Raw genomic sequence first — 24,144 nt, 5'->3', positions numbered from 1 at the left:
GGGGGCGACACAAGTGCACTGATGCCCAGCCACTGCTCGATGAATCTGCTGGTACATTGACCCAGACCACTACATTCCCCTCGCACGCTACCCGGCCTGAATCTGACCCTGATGAAACTCAGGTTACCCTTCCCATATACAGTTCCATCTTAGGGTGGTTTCACATTAGCGCTTTTTAAGCGCACGCACAGCCGGGGGTAGCTCCGCCCCCGAGCCGGCTCTCTGCCCGGCGTGCCCGCCCCTTGCTTGTAGCGCCGCCTCCTAGCGGACAGCGGCGCCTGCGATCGGCGCACCCTATCTTTAGCATAGGGTGCGCAGATCGTGCGCAGGCCGTTCGCTAGTTGCGCTTTGACCTGCGCTGCGCACTTTTGACGGTGCGCCGTGCGCGCCAAAATCGAACTTTTCGGATTTTGGCGCGCACGGCGCACCGTCAAAAGTGCGCAGCGCAGGTCAAAGCGCAACTAGCGCACGGCCTGCGCACGATCTGCGCACCCTATGCTAAAGATAGGGTGCGCCGATCGCAGGCGCCGCTGTGTGGTAGGAGGCGGCGCTACAAGCAAGGGGCGGGCACGCCGGGCACAGAGCCGGCTTGGGGGCGGAGCTACCCCCGGCCTTGAGTGCGCTCAAAAAGCGCTAATGTGAAACCACCCTTACACGGTGACAAAGAGGAAGCTGCAGATGAAAGTGCAGGTTCGGCCCACCCGCCATCAGACACACCACCGTACTATCAGGGGCCCTGTGCCAGTGCCGTCGCCAACGAGTGGGCCCCCCCTGCTTGCCCAGGATCACAGCACTTGCAAAGTTGAAATACTGTGCAGTGAGATGGAAGATGGGGACGACGAGGAGTCTAGACTAGTACAGGGATTCCCTAGCGAGGAGACTTATTTGATTGTTTTCAATGTTGGGACAGCAATTTTTGGGGAGCACTATACTCTGGAGAATGATAGATGGGGCCCACCATACACTGGAACATTCCAAATGTGGACATCAGACACTGGAGCAGCATTTACAGGGCCCATTATACACTAGAGCATTAGAAATGGGGCCCATTATGTTTGGAGCATTATTTGGGCCCATAAGACAGTGGAGCTTCATCCATGGGGACCAACATATACTGTAGCATTATGTGGAGCTCATCATATACTGTTTCAAACATTATATGGGACCAATGATTCTGTATGGAGAAATAAATGGGCCTCGTCATGAGATGTAAAAAGTGAGGTATTTTTCATTGTACTATACCGCTATTTCTCTGCCGTATCGGAGCATGATGAGTTGTGGTATGTGTTAAAGGGGCGCTCTTTCGCACAGGGCACATGAAAACCTGCAGCCAGCCCTCCCCCCCCACAACTTTAGCCAAATAACCCCCATTTTTCAGTGCGTAACTTGTATTATGAAGTTAATTAAGGTTGACAAGCTTAAGTAAGAAGAATTGATGCTTTTGGCATTCAAATGGGCACTGTAGGTGTGTTTCCTGTCCTCCTCTCACTGCCGACTTTTATTCCCCATTGACTTACATTGGGTTTCGTGTTTCGGGACGACCCCGACTTTTCCCTATAATCGGACGATCTTGCTCGACCCGACTTTTGGAAAAGTTGGGTTTCACGAAACGAAACGCGACCCTAAAAAACCAAAAGTCGCTCAACTCTAGATAAGAGTATTCGATCCCACGCATTGAAAATTTCATCCCATCCCTCTCACCCGGGACACTCCTCATTCCAACTACTCCCTTCAGGACGTCGCTTCAGAGTCCCCAAATGCAGCACCAACTGCCATATGAACAGCTTCTATCCACTCTCTGTTCAACAATTAAATCGTCATGTGTAGACTATATACTGTATTTGTCTTGTTAGATGTTACTTGTTGTATCTGTTGTTATATATTATGTTGCCTCTTTGCCACAAAGAATTCCTTGTATATATGTAATATGTACTTGACGATAATAAATTGATTGATTGATTGAATGAGTATGGATTAGACAATAATATAAAAAGTTGAAAAAGGGTACTGTATCACCAGATACCAGGTATATATAGTATAGTTTAAACATTCTAAATCTCCTTATTTATTTCAGGAGGCAGACACAGACGCTCTCAGGGTCAGTATGGATTATGATATAGAAGAGTTAATGGTTTGCTTTTATATCCCTTTAAATGCCTTTAAGACTTCAATTGCCTTTTGCCTTATTATTGCTAGAATTATTCTTATGTAGACTAGTAGTCTCTGTCTTCAAGGAAACTATACTTGTTATCATATTTATTCTCAACAACGTGTTCTGGGTACATTGTAAACAAGGTACGACCCTGAGGTGATGGTGGGGGCCAAATGAGCTCCATAGAGTCACATATTGTTGTAAATGGTATAAAAACATGTCTTGTATTTCATTACGTCAGATAAACTGATTTGACCACGGCTTGTGTGTCGAGTCCCTTTGTCTCCAAGCGCTTGTCATCAGAAGGGCGAAAAACCTCACAATTCGGACTCACTGGTGATCTGGCGAACTGACTTTGGTCAGAACGAAAACAGCTACGACAGTTTTTGATGCCCAACGGGGACCGTGGAAACCAGCCTATTCGGAATCCGTATGTGGGAGCTTCCTGGGAGGTTGAATATGCAGAATCCAGGCTGCAGCAGGTGAGAACATTTATTCTTACATTGGTTCTGCATCTACAGCTTCTCTAAGGATCTCTACATATCTCTGGGTAAGACTGTAAAAACACGGTTCAAAAGAACCCACATCACCAGTGAGTGGTGAGTATGTCTGTATGAGAGTTGAATAATAGAGTAATAAGATAATAATTGTCATCTGTATTATCTGTCAATCTGTTCTAGCAATATACTAATATACTAACTGGTTGTGTACTGGTGTACTGTGTAGCACAAACAAAGTCTGGGATAGACTCTGTGCAGTTGTTGTTGTTTTTGATTGGCAGTAAATCATATGAGGCTGTATTTTGTATAGGGCTGTGGTTTTTGGTTGTTTTGGACCTTCTGACGTTGGTTTGGTTTTCATTGATTCTTGTTGTTTAAAAAAAGTTGGCTTTGGTGTTCTCAGAGTGTCAGTGGACACTGCTGTAGGTTAAGGTGTTAAATCCAAGGTCCAAGATAGGCAGGCTGTGTGAATCCTTGTATGTATGTCTATGAGAACCTCTGAATGAGTTCAGAGACTGAATGAATTGAGTATAAAAAAATCCCTGAATGAGCACGTATGAATGAATCATCACACATCATTTTTGTGTCAAGAGATTGTTACCTTTCTAGTTGTGGTGGAATCCCGGACAGATGCGTTATAGATATTTCAAATCTACATCAGAGACTGAATGAATTGAGTAATGATATAGCTCGTGTTATATGTGGCATTACATTGTAAAGTTTCCTGAATGCATTTGGCCAGAAAAAGGGCAAGACGTGGTTGCTCACATTATACAGTTATCTTCTCTTACAGTGAAATCCCGTGATTTTGAGTTTCTTTGTAGAAATTGATTTTGATAAGTCTAAAGAACTATGGAATTCTGTGAAGGACGCATATTCTGATGGGAGGGGGGAATGATGCCGCTGCGCAGTTTTTCTTCTCCCTTCGCTCTTATCTCTGCTGAGTGTGAGCTGTGCTCAAAATTCTCTGTAATTCTATCCGTCAGGTACGCGCTGAATGATTTGTGCATTTTAAAGCAACAGTACTTAATTGAAGTGGAATTAAATTTTGTAAGTTGGAAGATTGAAAGTAAAATATGGTGCCTAATTTAGAAGGAAATTGTAAGTGATTGTTTGGTCATTGTAAGTGATTGTTTGGTCATTAATGTGTTTTGAACCTGCTTCTAGTTGTGTGATTGATTTGTATAGCAAATTGTGGATCAACAAAGGAGGTACCCGACTGTATGGCTGATAAAGTAGGTCAGAGGCCTATCACACCTGGGTCTTCTTACTTTAGTCAGCGGGTTTTATTGTTGTGGGTGAGAGGCGAAGGCAAGGAGCCCTCTGGATATGCCTTGGCAGGCTCGCTCTGACTTGCTACGTGTGGCCACCCGTAGATATGGTTAAGCACACTAGAGGGGCATTTCAGAATAAAGGTGAGCTGTCTAAAGTTGAAGTAGCCTTCCCACAACAATCCATGGAGCTGGGCTGGAAGGATGCAGGCCTGTTCCTATTCTAGCCAGCTGATCTAACGGGTGAGAGGCAGAGAGCCTTCCCGCTACACCTTGGCAGGCTCGCTCTGACTTGCTACGTGTGGCCACCCGTAGATATGGTTAGGCACACTAGAGGGGCATTTCAGAATAAAGGTGAGCTGTCGGTAGAAAAAGGTTGAAGCCATGGCAACTTTTTCTGTGTACAGTCGGTGCCCCCAATGGGATCCAAGACAGCTATGCAAATTGTAAAAGACAGAGAAGAAAGGAAGCAGTGAAACAGGAAACAGGTTGGACCAATACTGAAAAAGGCAAAAATACCAGAGTCTGAATGCTTGGATGTACAAAAAGGCACAGACAAGGGAAGAAAATAGCAAGTGAATAAATGATGCTTGAGAATGAATGTGCAGCAGTATGGAAGGTGTATTATGAATGTTTTGATTGACAAAATTTAACCAGAGACCCAGACAAAACAGATGGACTTGTAAACACTGTGGTCAGACTCAGACAAACCCAGACTGAATAGCTACTTGTGTGACCTGTGCTACTGACCTAAGCAAATTGCACAAAATCCTATCCAGACAAGATCATAAGAAGCTGACATAATAGTGTGGATAGTGGGTAGTGGTGACATTGACCTTTGAGGAGTAAGCTGACAGTAGACATCAGACGATCAACCACATCAGGACCTAGAAGGGCAACTAGAATAAGAAAGATGCAGGTGTATTATCCCTGGAGCCCCTCTGACCAGCTAGCTTTGTTGAAGCAGTTGCCTGACCCTGAGGACCAATCATTCCCGTTTTACAGACGCATAAAGGAAGTACAGCAGACATATAAGTGTACCTGGGCAGACCTAGATAGGTTGGTGAGTTTAAAGGCAGGTGACGCACTAGGACATATAATTAAGACACACACAGATGTGACAAAGAATCAGGCTGGGGGCATGGATGATAAATCTGCACGATCTGGGGAGACGTACTGTGAGTCACTAAGACAATGGGCTATAGTGAAACAATCAGAGCAGTCCGTTCTCCTGACTGACGTGACACAGCAAAAAGGAGAGAGTGTAGAGATGTACTTTGGATGGTTACAGCTGAAATGGGCAGACATGGGGTACATTTGCATAAACCCACTTGATGTTAGAATACTGGTGAATGCATTCATTGACGGTATGAAAAAAGACTTACGAGACGCAGTACAGACAGTCAGACCTGAATGGAGATATGTAGATCCGAAAGACCTCCTTATGGTAGCTAAAGGAGTTGAGCAAACAAGGACAAAAAGACGACCTGTCATGTATGCTGGAACACAAGGAAAACAGTGGAGACGTAATAAGGGACCTAAGGGCATAGAAACAGTGAGGTGCTGGAATTGTGGTACTTACAAAACTTATTGCTAGTGACAATACCCCTATGAATTTACTGGGAGCAGATGTGCTGAGTGCGATCCCGGCCTCCATACAGTACTCTCCTGAGTGTATTACAGTCACAAGTCCCCTCTCAGATAAACATTTGTGTAAGATTGCGGCAATGGTGTATATGACAAAAGTGGTGAAACTAACACCTGACACCAAAATGCCTGAGGATGAAGAAATGGGACAAGGGCCCGACACTGTTTGGGCAAGGGGGGAAAAATGATGTGGGTCGGTTGCCCATTCCCCCTGTCATGATTAAATTGAAAAAAAAAAAAGGAACCACTCCTCCTTGTTTTAAGCAATACCCCTTGAGCTTAGCCAAATCAATTGCCCGAGCAGAGATATTAGAGAGTATGTTAAGGCAGGGGTTCTGGTGCAAAGAAACCCCCCCTGGACTGCAAAGATCTTCCCCCTGAGACACCACTTTGTATCCCATTAGGATAAAAAGGATTCAAGGGTTTGCTGACACTTACAGAAAGGTTCATGACTTAAGGGCTATTAATGATGATACAGTGAGTGTGACCTCAATCGTCCCTAACACACACACACACACACACAATACTGTCACAGATCCCAGTAATGTCAAAATGTTTCACAGTCATTGATTTAGCAGGTGCATTTTTCTCTGTACCCCTGCACCCTGACTGTCAGTATCTTTTTCCTTTACTCAAAGGTGAACAATATTGTTGTACAGTCCTCCCACAAAGGGGGAAAGAAATCCCCTGCCATCTATTCAGCAGCGATGGCAGGGATCCTTGAGTAGTGGCAATCACCTCATCCGCTGATTGTACTATTACAGTACGTGGATGACCCTAAGGGTTGCAAGGTCTCACGTGACAAATTACAGTATTACAAACAAAAGGTGACATTTGTTGGGACATTATATTGACGAAGGTACCAGACACCTGACAGGAAACAGGCAATTCAAAATCTCCCTCTACCCAGGTCACATCAGCATCTATGCACTTTCCTAGGTTTAGTGACCTACAGTAGGCCTTGGATAAGGTCTGCTTCACAAATATTCCAACCACTTTATGACTGCTTGTCATCAGACCCGGGACCTCACACAAAATTGATTGTGTCTGTGCGGTAGGAGCAGCTGCACTACTACTAGGAAAGGCATGTGAGATCACACTGACATTTCTTTTGACAATTTATTCCCCACATGACATCCATGCCATACTCGTACAAGTTCAACCAAAACATCTGTCTATGGCCAGACAGCTCCGACTTGAGTGTGCTCTACTAATTCCTGAGTATGTCACCCTCAAAAGATGTAACGTTCTGAATCCAGCCACCCTCCTGCCTGTGGATTCAGAAAAGGGGGAAATGGTGACCGTATTAGCGAGTGAGGAAGGATACATTGACATGACGCATGAACATGTCTGCATAGAACTGATGAGTCAGGAGACAGTTGGGTTTGCACACGTTCATGAAAAACCTGTTCCTAATGCAGACTTTGAGTTTCTTTTTTGTAGATGGCTCCAGATACCACCAGGATGGACGATTCTACACTGGATATGCAGTAGTATCCTCACATGAGGTAATCCGAGCGGAACCACTCTCTCCTCACATGTCGGCGCAGAAGGCAGAGTTTAAGGCACTCACTGAGGCGTGTAGATCCGCTGCAGGTAAAGTCGCTAATATTTTCACAGATTCGAAGCCCATTAAAAATGCAGAGCTGGTGAAACAATTGATGGAGGCATTGATGTTACTAGTCCAGGTTGGCATTGTCAAGGTAAAAGCACACACAAAGGTGACTCCATGGAGGTAGAGGGCAACAGAAGGGCAGATGAGGCTGCTAAAGTAGCACAAGGCGGCCTAGAGAGAGCAGTGGATGGTGGCGGGGAGTCAGCGTATTCCAGCCACATTGGGTCTAGATGTCCTGAAATCCTTCCGGCAAAAGGCTGCCCAAACAGAGAAGGTACACCGGGGGAGACTGGGAGCTGAGCTGAACTCAAATAGAGTATGGGAGAATAAGGATAAAATGTGCCCACCAAAGTCCCTGTTCCCAATCATGGCGCAAGAAGCACATGGCCCCACTCACACCTCAAAAAGTCACATGTGTGCCATGGTAGATGCCTTCTGGATCGCTCCTGGTTTCAGTTACGCAACCGCGAAACTTGTACAATCATGCCTCATCTGTGCACAGCACAACCCAGGTAAAACAGTAAAAGTCACTAAGAAAGCGACATCTAGGCCTCTCTACCCGTTTCAGAGACTGCAGATTGACGACATACAGCTACCAAGGTAGGAGTGTATGCAAATATCCTAGTATGGGTAGATCTCTTCTCTGGTTGGCCGGAAGCCTATCCGGTAAAATGTGCAAATGCTAAAATGACTACAGACAAACTGATGAAAGAACTGATCTGCAGGTATGGTGTCCCAGAAGCCACAGAAACAGATAGGGGTACACACTTCATGGGAGAAATGAGGGAAGTCATGCAGGCCCCGGGTGTACAGCAAACATTTCATACACCATATAGGCCACAAAGTAGTGGGAAAGTGGAAAGACTAAATGGGACACTTAAACTGAAAATTCAAAAGGCCATGGCAGACACAGGAAAGAGCTGGGTAGAGTGCTTGCCTCTTGCACTCTTTTCAGTCAGACACACTCCAAATAGAAAGACAGGCTTGTCTCCCTTTGAAGTCCTGTTTGGTAGTGCACCAAAGACTGGTCAGTACTTCCCACAGGTGCTGCAAATGCAACACGGGTCTATGACAGCCTACGTCCAGGCCTTGCAGGAAAGACTTAATGTGGTGCATAAACATGTGTTCTCATCCATTCCAGATCCTAATGCCAGTGCAGATGTGCATCAGCTGAATCCAGGTGATTGGGTGGTTATATGCAGACACGTGAGAAGGAGCCTGGACCCACGATTTGATGGCCCCTTCCAAGTCCAGCTGACCACTTCCACCTCAGTAAAACTTGAGGGAAAGCCAACCTGGATCCACACCAGTCACTGCAAGAAGGTCCTGTTAACAGTAGACTGACTGTACTCCTCATCACCTTGCTGGCAGTGACAGGGTTACTGCACTCTACAGAAACACAGGACAAACTCTTAAATGTTGACTGGGACAACAAACTTATTCGGCATCATGCTCTTCTTATAAAGGACATGGAAGGACAGAAACCGAAAGTCTGTTGGATCTGTACACAGCCCAGTATCTGCAAGGACTATGCCGTATTTAGCCTTACCTCTGGAGCCATGGGAGGTATTAACCCCACACTGCATACACAATGAGACTTGGACTCAATCTAGGTTTTGGGGAAAAGATGTGCCCCGTGATATATCTGCCTCATTGGCTATAATCGGATGGGCCGCTAACCCCTGGCTTCAGTTTAATATAACGCGGCCTAAAGGTACAAATGTGGTGGCGGGAATATGACTCAGATGTCGGAAATATGGTCGCCAGGAGGAGGACTGAAATCTCTCACTCAGACCCTATTCCCAATGATGGACTGTAGTTCAGTCTTCAACACACTGGAGCAGACACCTGTGGTGAGGACAATAATTGCTTCCGCATATACACACGCGATCAAACACAGGTTAATGATATGGTGTACCAAGATGGTGTTGAAGGCTGTAAATCATCTACGGGTAAAATAATAAGGAAAGAAAGGGGTAAATGTACATCTGGTATAAGTGGAAAACAAATGAATAATACTTGATGTGCCCATAAGCCTACAGTAGGTCAGGACTTCTTTTGAGTTTATACCAATGTATACAGACCCCTGGTCACATTTGTGTTCTCCCTGACGGAGTATTCTTGGTTTGCGGACATCGTGCCTACAGGTGGGTGAGCCCGGACATAAGAGGGGTTTGCACTCTTGCTAAACTGACACAAGCCACTTTCATGGTTCCTCATAGTAAAATAGACACTGCAGCAGTTCCAATTCACACCTTGTATAGAAGGGCTGCAGACAATAAGCCAAATGGTAGGCCGCATTTAGTAGAAATGGGGATAACAAATAAAATATTCCGTAGTATGCTAATATAGCCCTTCATAACACAAATGTGGGATAAATTAGTGGAAGCTACCGACTACCTGGACGATCAGATTTTCCAGATTCTTGAAGTTCTTAATGAAACTAATACAATACAGAGACAATTAATCGTAGTTACTAACCAACATACTATAGTACTAGATTACCTGACCGCAAAAGAAGGAGGAATGTGTCAGATAATTGGTCCCACCTGTTGTAATTATATCGACCCTGCTGGCAATCTCCAGATCAGGGCCAGTATAGACAAAATAGGTGAACTTAGAGACCAATGGTTAAAACAACACAGTGCAAACAGAGACTCCAGATGGTGTAACACATTCTATTTCCTAAATCCAGCAAATTGGTTTAATGGCCTTGCAGGATGGATTTTTTTTTGGCATTATATAGACTTGTATGCAAAGTTTGTTGTTTTGCTTATTGTTTTATGTAGCCGTAAAAGCGCTAATATATGTATTACTTAAGCTACTGAATAATGTATGCATAAAAAAAGAATCTAAGGCTGAACCTTCTGAAGTGTATCATAGACCCCAGGTAGCCATTACTGATGGGGAAAGTGAGTGTCCACACTGAGGGTGGATGGGCGAAGCAGGTAGGAAGCCCCCTTATGGGTACTAGACCAGTATGGATTACACCAGAATATAAATAGTAGAAAAAGGGAAATGTATTCGAAACGTACACCAGTATACAGTGTTGGGGTACTTTTAAATCTTCGTATTTATTTCAGTCTCAGTAAGCCAGTCCAGACTCTCCGCTACAGGAAACTAGATGGATAAAAGTACAGACGGAAAGTCGAGTGATTTCAGAAATGTTTGAATTAATAATCACCTGAAAACCTTCCGGGAGAATTAACAGAGGTGATGCTGACCCTCAATTACTTTTACTGCTGATACAGCGAAAAACGGAAATTTGTGAAGAAAGGGTTGCTGTATCGAAGTAGCATGGATCCCATCACCGTTACTCGTCTCCATCAAATTGTGATCACAGGGAGAGATGTAGACATGGTCCTCACTGCCTATCATGATCTGTCTGGTCACTTTGGAGTGCAAAAGACAGAAGCCACAGGCCGTAGGTGATTCTATTGGGTTGGCATGAGAGGAGACATTGAAAAATGGTGGCAGGAAGGTCACACGTCTGTGACTAGAAAAACTGTGAAAGCTGTTCATAAAGCACCACTGCATCCGATTGTGAGTCGACGTCCATTACAAATGGTAGCCATTGATCATCTGAAGGTAGAGCCCAGCAGGACAGGCCATAGCTACGTCTTAACCTTCATCGATCAGTTCCCCAAATTTGTAGTGGATGTCCCTGTGAAGGATTTAACTGGCCAGACTACAGAGCGGTGGAGCAGGGAGAGGTAAGTTTTGCAAGTGCTGTGGCCCTGAGCAAGCAGAAGGGTCCCACTCATGGGCGCCGGTACTAGCACAGGGCCCTTCATAGTACGCCAGTGTGTCTGACGGCGAGTGGGCCCCCCCCACCATTAGAGACACTTTACTGTACTATGAGAGGCCCTGTGCCAGTGCCGTCGCCCAAGGGTGGGCCAACACACCTGTTCAGGGCAACAGCACTTGCCCGGGTGAGCCAGGTGGTGACCCCGGGCCTGGGGGGAGGCAGCCCAGTTAGGGAGGTTTAAAAAATGGCATATGTTGATGTGTAGGCTGGAATTTTAGCAGCTGCAAATGGAGGAACTGGAGAAGTCCGAGGAAGAGGAGGATAAAAGCTAGCCTTTTTTCTGGCAACCTATGTGTTATCAGGGGAAGGTGGGACAAAATCCTTTGAAACCCATTCATGGTTCATTTTAATGAAGGTTACATCATCAACATTTTGAGTCAGCAGACTGGTCCTTTTTTCTGTCAGGATTGATCAGGCAGCACTGAAGATTCTTTCAGATAGCACACTAGCAGCAGGGCAAGCGAGCTCCTGTAAGGCATATTGTGCCAATTCAGGCCATGTGTCCAGTTTTGAGGCCCAGTAATCAAAGGGGAATGACCTGTGAGGGAGAACCTCGATATGGGAGAAGTAGTTTGTAACCATAGTTGACAACTGCTGTCTCCTGTCACTTGCAATCGATTCTGTATTAGCAGTCATGTGAGCGGTACTTGAGAAATCAGTCCACAACATGGTCAGGAAACCCCTGTCTCCAAGGCCACTTCGGCTGTGTGCACCATGAACACCTCTTCCATTGTGCCCACTATGGCTCGTGGGAGAAACCGCACAGCTGCTGTGTGCTGGGAAAGCCTCAAACCAGCGGTTTACCAGAGTTGCTTGTTTGTTAGCCAATATTATCTCTAGGTTCTCCTGTGGCATGATGTTGTGTAATTTGCCTTTGTAGCGTGGATCGAGGATGCTAGCCAGCTGTGAGCACCACGAACACCTCTTCCATTTTCTCCACTACGACTCGTGGGAGAACCAGCTCCGCTGCTGTGTGCTGGGAATGCCTCAAACAAATGGTTTACCAGAGTTGCTTGTTTGTTAGCCAATGTTAGCTCTAGGTTCTCCTGTGGCATGATGCTGTGTAATTTGCCTTTATAGCATGGATCGAGGATGCTGTCCAACCAGTAGTTATCATCCCTCATCATTTTGGCAATGTGGGGGTCCCTTTTTAGGATCCGCAAGGCATAATCACACGTGGGCAAATGTTCCAGGTGTCAATGCTACACCACTATCAGTGGTGGGTGATGGAGCACTTTCTGGCAAATCCACATTCCTCCAGTCACGCACAAACCCAGTACCTGACCTTGGCATACCCACATTTTCTCTTGCCCCCTGAGAAGCATCCTCCTCCCCAAAATAATCACCCCCCTCATCCTCCTCTACCTCTTCTTCCTCCACCTCATCCAGGACAGTTCCCTGACCAGACAATGGCTGACTGTCATCAAGGCTTCCCTCCTCCTCCTCCTGCTGCTCCTCCACTGCAGACGCCTGATCCTTAGTGTGCGTCAAAGTTTGCATGACCAGATGCATGAGTGGGATGCTCATGCTTATGATGGCATGGTCTGCGCTTACCAGCCGTGTGCATTCCTCAAAACACTGAAGGACTTTACAGAGGTCTTTCAGCTTTGACCACTGCACACCTGACAACACCATGTCTGCCCTCAAACTGTCTGCCCGTGTATCCTCCCACAAATGCATTACAGCCTGCCTCTGTTCGCACAGCCTCTCAACCATGTGCATGGTGTAATTCCACTTTGTTGCAACGTCTATGATTAGGCGGTGCTTGGGGAGGTTGAGCAATCGCTGCAGCCTCTGCATATGACTGGAGTCTACGGGCGAGCGACGGATGTGCGAGCACAGTCTTCGCACCTTATGGAGCAGGGCTGTTAACTCCAGATAATTATTTAGGAAGCACTGCACCACCAGGTTCAAGGTGTGAGCCAGGAAAGTTATGTGTGTGAGTTTTGCAAGGGCTATGGCTGCCACAAAATTCTGCCCATTATCACTGACTACCTTGCCTGGCTCAAGATGTAGACTGCCCAGCCGTGACTACTTTGTCGATGCAAGTAGTCGTCCAGTACCTCCATGGTGTGTCTGCTGTCGCCCAAAGACATCATCTTTAAGACAGCCTGCTGACGCTTACCACTAGCTGTTCGATAGTGGGACATCTCGTGTGCAACACTGACAGCTGTGGATGGAGTGCTCGTGCGACTGCGCTCTGCCGACGAGCATTCGCTTCTGGAGGAGGAGGAGGAGGGTCGAACGCCTACAGACATCTGTTTCCTATACCGTGGGCGAGGCAGCACTGTTCCACCACTGCTGTCCCCTGTGGAGCCTGCATCCACCACATTAACCCAGTGCGCAGTGATGGATACGTAATGGCCCTGGCCATGCCTACTGGCCCATGCATCTGTTGTGAGGTGCAGCTTTCCACTCACTGATTGTTTTAGTGCATGGACAATGCAGTCTTTCACATGCAGGTGGAGCACAGGGATGGCTTTTTGAGAAAATAAGTGCCGACTAGGTAGGTCATAGCGTGGGACAGCGTAGGTCATGAGCTCTTGGAACGCTTCGCTTTCAACCAAACTGAAGGGCATAATCTCTAATGAGATCACTTTGGCAATGTAGGCGTTCAAAGCCATTGTACGCGGATGAGAGGATGAGTACTTTCTTGCCCTACTCAGAGTGTCTGGTAGAGTGAGCTGGACTTGAGAGCTGCATATGGGGGAACTAGCGGTGGACCTGACGGACTGAGAAGGGGTTGGTGATGGTGATGGTGGTGATGGCCTAGATTCAGTGTTTTGTCACAAAAATATTATGATTCCCTGACTGCTTTGGCTTTCCAACGACACCTCAACATTTCTTGATTGTGGTGTGCTTACCGGTGGTCTTACAGTGGGGGAAGCGATGGAGCGTTGCTGGCTACCTTCAGTCGGAGCAGGTGCACATGTGCTACCTGAGGTTTTGTAGTCCGTCCACGCTTGTAAGTGCATGTTGGTTAAATGTCTAAGCATGCAACTGGTATTCAAATTTCTGAGTTTTTTCCCTCGGCTAAAGGTCCTTTGGCACTTCTTACAGATAACCCTTGCGTCATTAGTAGGATTTTGGTCTAAAAAGTGCGACACTGCACTCTTCCTACTATGGTATAAATTTTCAAGGCTTGCACTTTGACCATCTGGCCAAGCTGTCATGCAACTCTTAGTTTTCTTGCCAAGTTTTTTGACAGCTACGGGCCTGCTGGAAAACCACTGCTGCGATGACGATTCCTGCTGCGGATCCTTCTCCTGTTTTGACCTATTGTCACCGGCACCCTCTTCCCCCAATGGATGCCAATCCGGGTCAACAACTGGGTCATCCATCACCTCGTCTTCAATGTCATCTGCACCTTCCTCTGTACCTTCCTCTGTGTCACTGTGTAAGGTGGTATAGTAAGCGGGAAGGGGCACCTGAGTTTCATCAGGGTCTGATTCTGGCTCAGTAGACTGCGAAGGCAATGTAGTGCTGTGGGTGAATGTACCAGCAGAATCATCTAGCAGTGGCTGTGCATCAGTGCACTCCATCTCTGATTCATGTTGGACTGGGGAATTCAGGATTTGACTTGATAACCAAGGCATGGTTTGTGAAAAGAGCTCCATGGAGTAATCTGAAGTGTGGGCTGCCGCATCCTTCACTTTTGGTGTGGGCGAGGGACACAAGGAAGGGTGTTGTTCCTGACCAGAAGCCTGCACTGACGACTCTGTGCTTGCAGTTTTGTAACTTCAGAAGAGGAGGCAATAGAGCTGGAGGCAGTTTAGGCAATGTAAGCCAAAACCTGTTCCTGATGCTCCGGCTTTAAAAGCGGTTTACCTACTCCCAGAAAAGGGAACCTTAAAGGCCTTCTTGTGTCAGACGATGACGCAGGCTCAACACCTCTTGCTTTAGCTGCTAATGTGCTTTTGCCACAACCAGCCGATGCACCACCACCACCATCAGTACCAGCTGTGCCCCCCGCCAACGTCCGCGGCCTCTTCCACCATACTTCCTTATGTTTGGGAAAATGTACCAAAAATACCAGCAGAGAGATGGTACTGTATGAGGAGCATACAGCTGTGTAAGGTCACACTCAATAGAACACCACAGTCATAAGGTCAAAACCAAGTAAAAAAACTTTATTGATCTAAAATTGTACATACAGACAGGCAAAGTGAGACTAGAGGATGGAACTTGATTATTCCCACCACATACAAGAGGCCCAGGATGGGTCTGTCAGGAGGTGAACGTAAATAATTGTCGCAGTAATAAACTATACAAACATATCATACAATTCCTCTATAAGCACATAGCACCATGCCAAAATGAGGCAGATAATATAAGCACATGTGAAACAGAGTCATATCCAATACCCATGGTAAACATAATGGAATAGTAATATGCAAGTACCTTGTGAGGAGAGAGAGGCACCTTCCCGACCAGGCCCACCTGCCCCACGGGGCATATTACTATTCCATTATGTTTGCTATGGGTATTGGATATGACTCTGTTTCACATGTGCTTATATTATCTGCCTCATTTTGACATGGTGCTATGTGCTTATAGAGGAGTTGTATGATATGTTTGTATAGTTTATTACTGCAACAATTATTTACGTTCACCTCCTGACAAACCCATCCTGGGCCTCTTGTATGTGGTGGGAATAATCATGTTCCATCCTCTAGTCTCACTTTGCCTGTCTGTCTATACAATTTTAGATCAATAAAGTTTTTTTACTTGGTTTTGACCTTATGACTGTGGTGTTCTATTGAGTGTGACTGTATTTACAGTTGGTCATATACTGTCCTAAGATATGGTGGCTTTTAGGGGTATAACTTTTTCCCTATACCCTGTGTAATTGTGGTATATCTCTCCACCAACTATGTTCATTGGATCTCTCTTATAGCTGTGTAAGGTGTATGGACAAATTTAAATCTCCGTATATATTTTGTTAGTCACAGACGCTCTCCCAGTATGTATTTGATCGTAATCCAAAAAACAGATATACGGTACTGTATCAGAAGTTTACAGCTGTATACGTTTTGGTGAAACTGTCAATTTCTGTATATGTATTTACAGAGTGTCACACACACACACACACACACACAATGACTCTGTATACAGTAGATTAGACCGTTATGCGAACAGCAGATATACGATACTGTTTGAGAATTGGACAGCTCAATACGGTGTATTGAGAAATGGAAATGTCTGTATATGTATTTATGGAGTGTCACACACACACACTGACTCTGTATAGATGTGAGAGTAATGCGAACAGCAGATATACGATACTGTTTGAGAAGCGGACACCTCTATACGGTGTATGGAGGTACCATGTATTTTTTTACGGAGTCACACACATATAGCATGTATTTGTCTGTGATACCAGCTGGTACATGGTAGTGTGTGAGGAGCGTACACCTCTATACGGTGTGTGAAAAAATTTACGCTCAGTAACTACTGTGCAGAGAAAAAGGAATAAAAGTATTTTTGTTTTGAAAAAAGCAGTTTGCACAGCAGTGTGCACACAGCAGTGCAGCTATCAGGTAGCCTTATAAGGCAGCCTAATAACCAACAGAGCTGCTGCACACAAATATATCCTCCCCTGTCACTGCACACTAACTGTTGTGTTGTACAGTGAAAATCGCTATCAGCTGAAGCACTTTTTTTTCCTGCCTAAACACACTCCCTATTGAGAACGAGCAGCAGCAACCTCTCCCTATGCTAAGATCGCCAGAAGTAAAATGGCGGTTGGCGGTCACGGCCTTTTGTAGCCACTGTGACGCCACACAAAGCCAGCCAATCACTTGAATGCCCTTCTCTAAGATGGTGGGGGCCGCTGCCTATGTAATCGCGTTGCCGACAGTGTGCGTCCTTGATCAATGGCTGAGAAAAGGCGCTGGAAGCATTATGGGAAACGCGACTTTGGCGCTCAAGTCGGCGACCTCATGGCCGACCTCACACTATGGTGGGGTTTTGATCGGCGAAACCCGACTTCAGCGAAAATCGGCGACTTTTGAATTTGGCCGACCAGTTTCGCTCAACTCTACTGTTCAGTACTTCATTCCCTCTGTAAGTGCCATAGACACAGAATGGAGCGATAGTGATCATGCACAACCAGGCAGTTTGATTCACTTCCAACCACAGTAAATAGTAATGGAGGATCAAGACTCCAGTTCTAAAGATTGGCGAGAGTCCCAGTGATGGATTTTCCAGAAATCATTCTATGGATAGATGTTAAATGTCTTTTATAGTAAAACCCTTTAATGTACAATTTTATCATTCCTGCTGCATTTAAACATACAGTACCTTACAGCCTGTGGTAAGAAGTGCCAGCACATATATGTGGTCTGAGAGTAATAACTCATCATATGAAAGAGGCTCCGAGGGCTGGATTTGACCAAATATACAGTGGAGACATCGGTATTGGAATAATAACCTTAAAAGAAAAAAAGTACAATATGACATTTGTAATTTTTGTATTAATGCATATAAATGTTGTATGTAGCATGTAAATCTATTTTGTCCATTAAGACTGCAGTTATGATCATATTGTATGAAATGCAGACAGACTGACAGAATACAGCATCAAAAGTTGTGATGTGTAACTTAAAGCAACTAGTGATGATCGAATATTGAAATGTTCGGTTTCGGGAAAAATCGGCACGAATAACTTCTAATATCCTTGTATTCATACCGAACAACGAATCCAATACAATTCAATAGGAAAGCCGAATACTGTTTTGCTAGATCCAACAAACAGGTCTAGGGGCATGGGAAAAAATAAAATGGATGGGAAACAGCTAAAACTAAATGGGAACTCCATGGAGAAGAAGCCTGCATGCCTTTCTGACTCACATATGGTATCTGGGAATAATGTTGTCAGACTATTGAGCCGGTTTTACGGTTTTTAAAAAAAAACCTACCAAACTAAAAAAAATTTTAAAGAGAAAAATACTAAGTAACATTATTTCCTTCTTAATTACATGTATACAGTATAATGCAAAATAAAAATGAAAAAAAAATATATACCTCCACTTTAGTTTATGTTCATACAGAAGTTTTGGCTATATTTTTTACTTTAACATTTCTGAGGACTCTCACTCCTACATATTGGAGGACCCTCCCTCATGCTAAATAGTTAGCAAGATAGTGGAATACATATTCCCCATATCTTTACAATGCCATTTCAAACATGTCCACTTGAATTTTGGGCTGTGCCCACCATCACCTTGTCACTATGCAGCCTTCACTGACAATTAACAGAATGCCAGCAGGTGCTTTGAAACCTGAGTTTGGTAAGGACCCTCAGGTGGCCTTTTTTTATACATTTGGGAGAGCTCTCACTCCTACATTCGAGAGGTCCCTCCATCATGCCAGATAGTTAACCAAATAGTGGAATACTGTACATATTCGACAGCACTTAACAATGCCAGGTAAAACATGCCCATTTGAATTTTGTGCTTTGCTCGCCACCACCTCCGTGTCCACCGTCATGTCATTATGCCCTTGCTGACAATTAGCAGAGGGCCAGCAGGTGCTGTGAAACCTACATTTTGAGAGATTTTGTGTGCAAACTTCCTTCCATCAGCAAGGGCACTAAAGATGAAACGTGGATGGGTCTTTCAGCATGACAATGAACCCAAGCACACCACCAGTGCAATGAAGGAGTGGCTTTGTAAGAAGCATATGAAAGTCCTGGAGTGGCCTAACCAGTCTCCAGATCTCAACCCCATGGAAAACCTTTGGAGGAATTTGAAAGTCTGTGTTGCCCAGTGACTGGCCCAAAACATCACTGCTCTAGAGGAAATCTGCATGGAGGAATGAGCCAACATACCAGCAACAGTGTGTGCCAACCTTGTGAAGACTTACAGAAAACGTTTGACCTCTGTCATTACCAACAAAGGATATACACTGCTCAAAAAAATAAAGGGAACACTAAAATACCACATCCTAGATATCTCTGAATGAAATATTCCAGTTGCAAATTTTTATTCATTGCATAGTGGAATGTGTTCAGAACAATAAAACACAACAATTATCAATGTAAATCAAAATGAATATCCCATGGAGGTCTGGATTTGGAATGATACTTAAAATCAAAGTGGAAAATCAAATTACAGGCTGATCCAACTTCAGTGGAAATGCCTCATGACAAGGAAAAGATGCTCAGTATTGTGTGTGGCCTCCGCATGCCTGTATGACCTCCCTACTGTACAACGCCTGGGCATGCTCCTGATGACGCAGCGGATGGTCTCCTGAGGTATCTCCTCCCAGACCAGGACTAACACCGCCAACTCCTGGACAGTCTGTGGTGCAACCTGACATTGGTGGATGGAGCAAGACATGATGTCCCAGATGTGCTCAGTCGAATTCAGTTCTGGGGAACAGGTGGGCCAGTCCATAGCTTCAATGCCTTCATCTTGCAGGAACTGCTGTGTTACCCTCAAGCCTACCGCCATCAGGTCCGGGTCTGCTGCTACCTGCCCTGCCGCTCCCATGCTGCTCCAGGGCTGCCCACGTCCTACTGTCGCTCCCCTCCGGGCGCCTGTATTTGCGCATGTGCCTTAGGGCCCAACCACACGTGTGCCCGCCTCTCTTGTCTCCCTGCGTGACCTGACCCGGCAGCGCTGTGTCATGATCTCATTGCGGGTTTGACTCGCACATGTGGGGTTAATGTCTGGAACCAGTGCTGATGACTGGCACTTCTGGGGTTAAATGTTATGATCCCAGTGCAGGCTTACCTGCACACCTGGGGCTTATTATTGTGGCCTCTCCCTGGTTCTGGGAAAGCTTCTTATAACCTCAGGACGCTACTAACCCCGTCAGTAATAATGTACTTTCGCCCTTGACAGAGTTGTATTGATCCCTGAGTGTGTTTGTGCTGTGTTCTTGTTTGCCTGATACTTTGTGCACGACTCGGTCTGTTCTCTGGATACTGCTTGTTGGACTCTGCTTGGTACCTTCTATGTCTGTTTGGCTTTGACCACTGCCTGGCCCCGACTCTCCGATCTGTCTCATCCCTGGTACTTTATTGCTATCTCTGTGTATGACCCGGTTTGTCTGACTTGGAGTATTCCTGTATTAGTGTCCTGCCATCTCTGGCAGAAGGACACTAAGCCCCGCCCCCTTGCAGTCACATGACCGTAGGTCCTTCACTGCTCACTGACTTCAGCTCCTCCAGGTCCTGTTTGCCTGAACTGTACGGCCGTGTCTGACCCCGGGGCCCTATGCAGTGTGGGTTAGTCCTTGATCAGCGGTGGCGGCACGCCGACCCTAACAGGACCGTGACACGCTGCCTGTCCAATGGAAGACAGGCGCTGGGTATTTCAGGCCGCCCTACCATAGTCTGGCCTGCTCTGCTGCCGCTAAGCTTGGCGATAGTATAGCTTGCTCCTAACCTCCTGTGTCTTCTCCTGCTTCTTGCGCTGCCCGTTCCTGTCCTGCTCTTCCCCATGGAGTCTGCACTCTGTTACCGCCACCCTCAGTCCGTACTCCATCTCCTCCTCCGCTCTCTCTCCATTCAGTACTCTATCTTTCCCCTTGCTCTGCTCTCTCCAGTCTCTTCTTCATTTCTTGTTTGTCCTTGAGCCGACTACTGGTCCTGGCATCCGTGGTACTAGAGGTCCCTGAGCCTGCCCCTTACTATCCCTGTATAGGGGGTTGGTCAAACCTGGTGCACTCGCTCGGGGGAGTTTCGGTATCACGGTCCAGTGGGTCCACACTTGCTTCTCGCCACCACCGTCATAACAGTATAACCAGGCCATGGACCCCGCTGGGGCCTCGGCTCAGAAGGAGCTGGTGTTTTTGCGTAAGAACCAAACCCGCATCATGTCTTTTATGAAGACAATGGACTTACAGGCCGCAGATCCTGGGAATGTCTCCCAGTTAGCCAGCCTCCAGCAGAAACTAGTACTGCAGCGCGATACCCAGGCCCACATCTTGTCCTATATGGCTTCCGTGGATGACCGCCTGCTCTCCTTGCAGTCCGCCTCCTCACAACCTCCTTCCCGTGCCCAGGGCTGCCATTAGGAATTTCAGGGCCCCATGCTGTAAAAATGTTTGGGCCCCTTTGAGACTCCGTCCAGGCTCCACCCCAGCCGCGCCTCCACCCCTCAAATCTTCCAGAGTCCCACTGCCCACTCTTGGAAAAACTCCACTTCTGCACCACGTCCTCACCAATCACACATTAACATTTCCCAGATCATACATATAGCCAGCAGCTTTTGTTCTGGCCAAAAGAATTTTAAGCCGCCACCACAACAAGGTAAACTCTTTTGGATGAGCTCTACTCTACTGTAACTTATTAATCATTTGTTAAACTACCCAATACTCTTTTTAGGTATATTTTTTCTTTTTCTTTAAGGAAATGAGTCACATACTTTTTTTTAAAAATAATTGAAACCAGATTGTGACTTTTTGTTATAATCTGTATTTCTGATTGTAGATTATTGTATTGTTTTCTGTACATGTATGAAGCTGTCGGTGGATATCGATCTGCGCTCGGACCGCAGTGCATGGACGGGCCGCGGGTCTCCTGACTAGAACTCAGCAGCCTCACAGCATGTATGAGGATGCAGGCCAGGAGATCGGCGCCCAGTCCATGCACTGTTCAGTGCAAGCGTAGAACAATTTCCCAAATAAAGATGTTTCCCAGTCATATATACCCACTTTTTATTTTTCCATCAATATGGCCATGTGAGGGCTTGTTTTTTGCAGGACGAGTTGTACTTTTGAATGACATGATTGGCTTTACCAAATAGCGTACTGGAAAATGGGAAAAAAATTCAAAGTGCGGTGAAATTGAAAAAAGTGGAATTCTAGAATTTTTTTGGTCGTTTCAGCAGCCTCCCATCTCCTCTCCTCAGCAGCCTCCCATCTCCTCACCTCAGCAGCCTCCCATCTCCACACCTCAGCAGCCTCCCATCTCCACACGTCAGCAGCCTCCCATCTCCACATGTCAGCAGCCTCCCATCTCCTCACCTCAGCAGCCTCCCATCTCCTCTCCTCAGCAGCCTCCCATCTCCTCTCCTCAGCAGCCTCCCATCTCCTCACCTCAGCAGCCTCCCATCTCCTCAGCAGCCTCCCATCTCCTCTCCTCAGCAGCCTCCCATCTCCTCACCTCAGCAGCCTCCCATCTCCCCAGCAGCCTCCATCTCCTCACCTCAGCAGCCTCCCATCTCCTCAGCAGCCTCCCATCTCCACACCTCAGTAGCCTCCCATCTCCACACCTCAGCAGCCTCCCATCTCCTCACCTCAGCAGCCTTCCATCTCCTCATCTCAGCAGCCTCCCATCTCCACATGTCAGCAGCCTCCCATCTCCTCACCTCAGCAGCCTCCCATCTCCTCTCCTCAGCAGCCTCCCATCTCCTCACCTCAGCAGCCTCCCATCTCCTCAGCAGCCTCCCATCTCCTCTCCTCAGCAGCCTCCCATCTCACCTCAGCAGCCTCCCATCTCCCCAGCAGCCTCCATCTCCTCACCTCAGCAGCCTCCCATCTCCTCAGCAGCCTCCCATCTCCACACCTCAGTAGCCTCCCATCTCCACACCTCAGCAGCCTCCCATCTCCTCACCTCAGCAGCCTTCCATCTCATCTCAGCAGCCTCCCATCTCCTCAGCAGCCTCCCATCTCCTCACCTCAGCAGCCTCCCATCTCCTCACCTCAGCAGCCTCCCATCTCCACACCTCAGCAGCCTCCCATCTCCTCAGCAGCCTCCCATCTCCTCACCTCAGCAGCCTCCCATCTCCCATCTCCTCCTGGAAAAAACCAGGGGAAGAGTCTTGAGGAGATCATTTGCATATTCCCAGTGCCTTCTGGGATAAGTGAAGAGTCTCCGCGAGCTCAACGATCACTGGGTTTTGGCCGTTGCAGCTGAAAAGAGGAAATCGGAAAACCAGGGGAAGAGTCTTGAGGAGATCGTTTGCATATTCCCAGTGCCTTCTGGGATAAGTGAAGAGTCTCCGCGAGCTCAACGATCACTGGGTTTTGGCCGTTGCAGCTGAAAAGAGGAAATCGGAAAACCAGGGGAAGAGTCTTGAGGAGATCATTTGCATATTCCCAGTGCCTTCTGGGATAAGTGAAGAGTCTCCGCGAGCTCAACGATCACTGGGTTTTGGCCGTTGCAGCTGAAAAGAGGAAATCGGAATTTGGGCTCATCTTTCATCGTTTTTAAGAAATCTCAAGATGGAAGAGGCCAGGAGCCATTTGGTGAGCTGCATTTCTTGCTACATGTTCACAGACTTACCAGTGGAAAAGCCAAACTTCACATGCCACAAATGCAAGCTTGTGTCCCTGTTGGAGGAAAAGTTGCAAAATCTCGAAGAGAGGTTAGCTACGTTGAAGATCATTAAGGAAGGTGAAGAGTTCTTGGACAGAGCAGAATTATCTCTTCATGTTACAGAAAGAGAAGAAATTCGAAGTGCACCTGAAGAAACAGAGGAATGGAGACATGTGACCCAGAGAAGCAGGAGGATCAGGAGGCAGTCAGCACCCATACTGCTCAGAAACCAGTACAATGCTCTCACGCAGGAAAACAATGAAGAAATACATCAGGATAAGACTTTGCCAACAAGCAGCAACCTTGTACGCCTTCAGAGTCCTCCTGGATGGAGAAAGAAAAATGTTGTGAAGAAGAAACGGAGAGTGGTGGTCATGGGGGATTCCCTGTTGAGAGGAACTGAGGCCGCTATCTGCAGACCGGATATAACTTCAAGAGAAATGTGTTGTCTTCCAGGTGCAAAAATTAAAGATGTGTCTGACAGGATATCAGGACTCTTCAGACCTACAGATGACTACCCATTCCTGCTACTACATGTGGGGACAAATGACACTGCAAGAAACGACCTGGAAACCATCTGCAGAGACTTTGAAGACTTAGGTAAGAAAGTGAAAGAACTGGGAGCGCAGGTGGTCTTCTCTTCCATCCTCCCAGTGGATGGCCATGGAACAAGGAGGTGGAATAAGATTCTGCAGGTGAACAACTGGCTACGTCGTTGGTGCCGTCAGCAACGATTTGGATTTCTGGATCACGGAGTGAACTACTTATACGATGGACTACTTGCTAGAGATGGGGTGCACCTTACGAAGACTGGTAAGCATGTATTTGGAAGTCGCCTTGCTACACTTGTAAGGAGAGCTTTAAACTAGAACAACATGGG

The 24,144-nt window shown here is 46.5% G+C and overlaps 1 protein-coding gene across 2 annotated transcripts in view; it reads right to left on the bottom strand.

Annotated features, from left to right (window-relative positions):
• The window catches only part of LOC141080604 (acetylserotonin O-methyltransferase-like), a 374,012-nt gene that overhangs the window by 318,078 nt on the left and 31,790 nt on the right, over positions 1–24,144 (bottom strand). For both annotated transcript variants that reach the window (XM_073565941.1, XM_073565942.1), the window contains exon 3: positions 17,297–17,426. In XM_073565941.1, coding sequence (XP_073422042.1) covers positions 17,297–17,426 — 130 coding nt within the window. The remainder of the gene's footprint in view (positions 1–17,296; positions 17,427–24,144) is intronic.

Source organism: Dendrobates tinctorius, unplaced genomic scaffold, assembly GCF_039654945.1.
Source record: "Dendrobates tinctorius isolate UK_male_01 unplaced genomic scaffold, ASM3965494v1 ptg000016l, whole genome shotgun sequence".
Lineage (NCBI taxonomy): Eukaryota > Metazoa > Chordata > Amphibia > Anura > Dendrobatidae > Dendrobates > Dendrobates tinctorius.
This window is presented reverse-complemented; position numbering and strand designations above follow the sequence as displayed.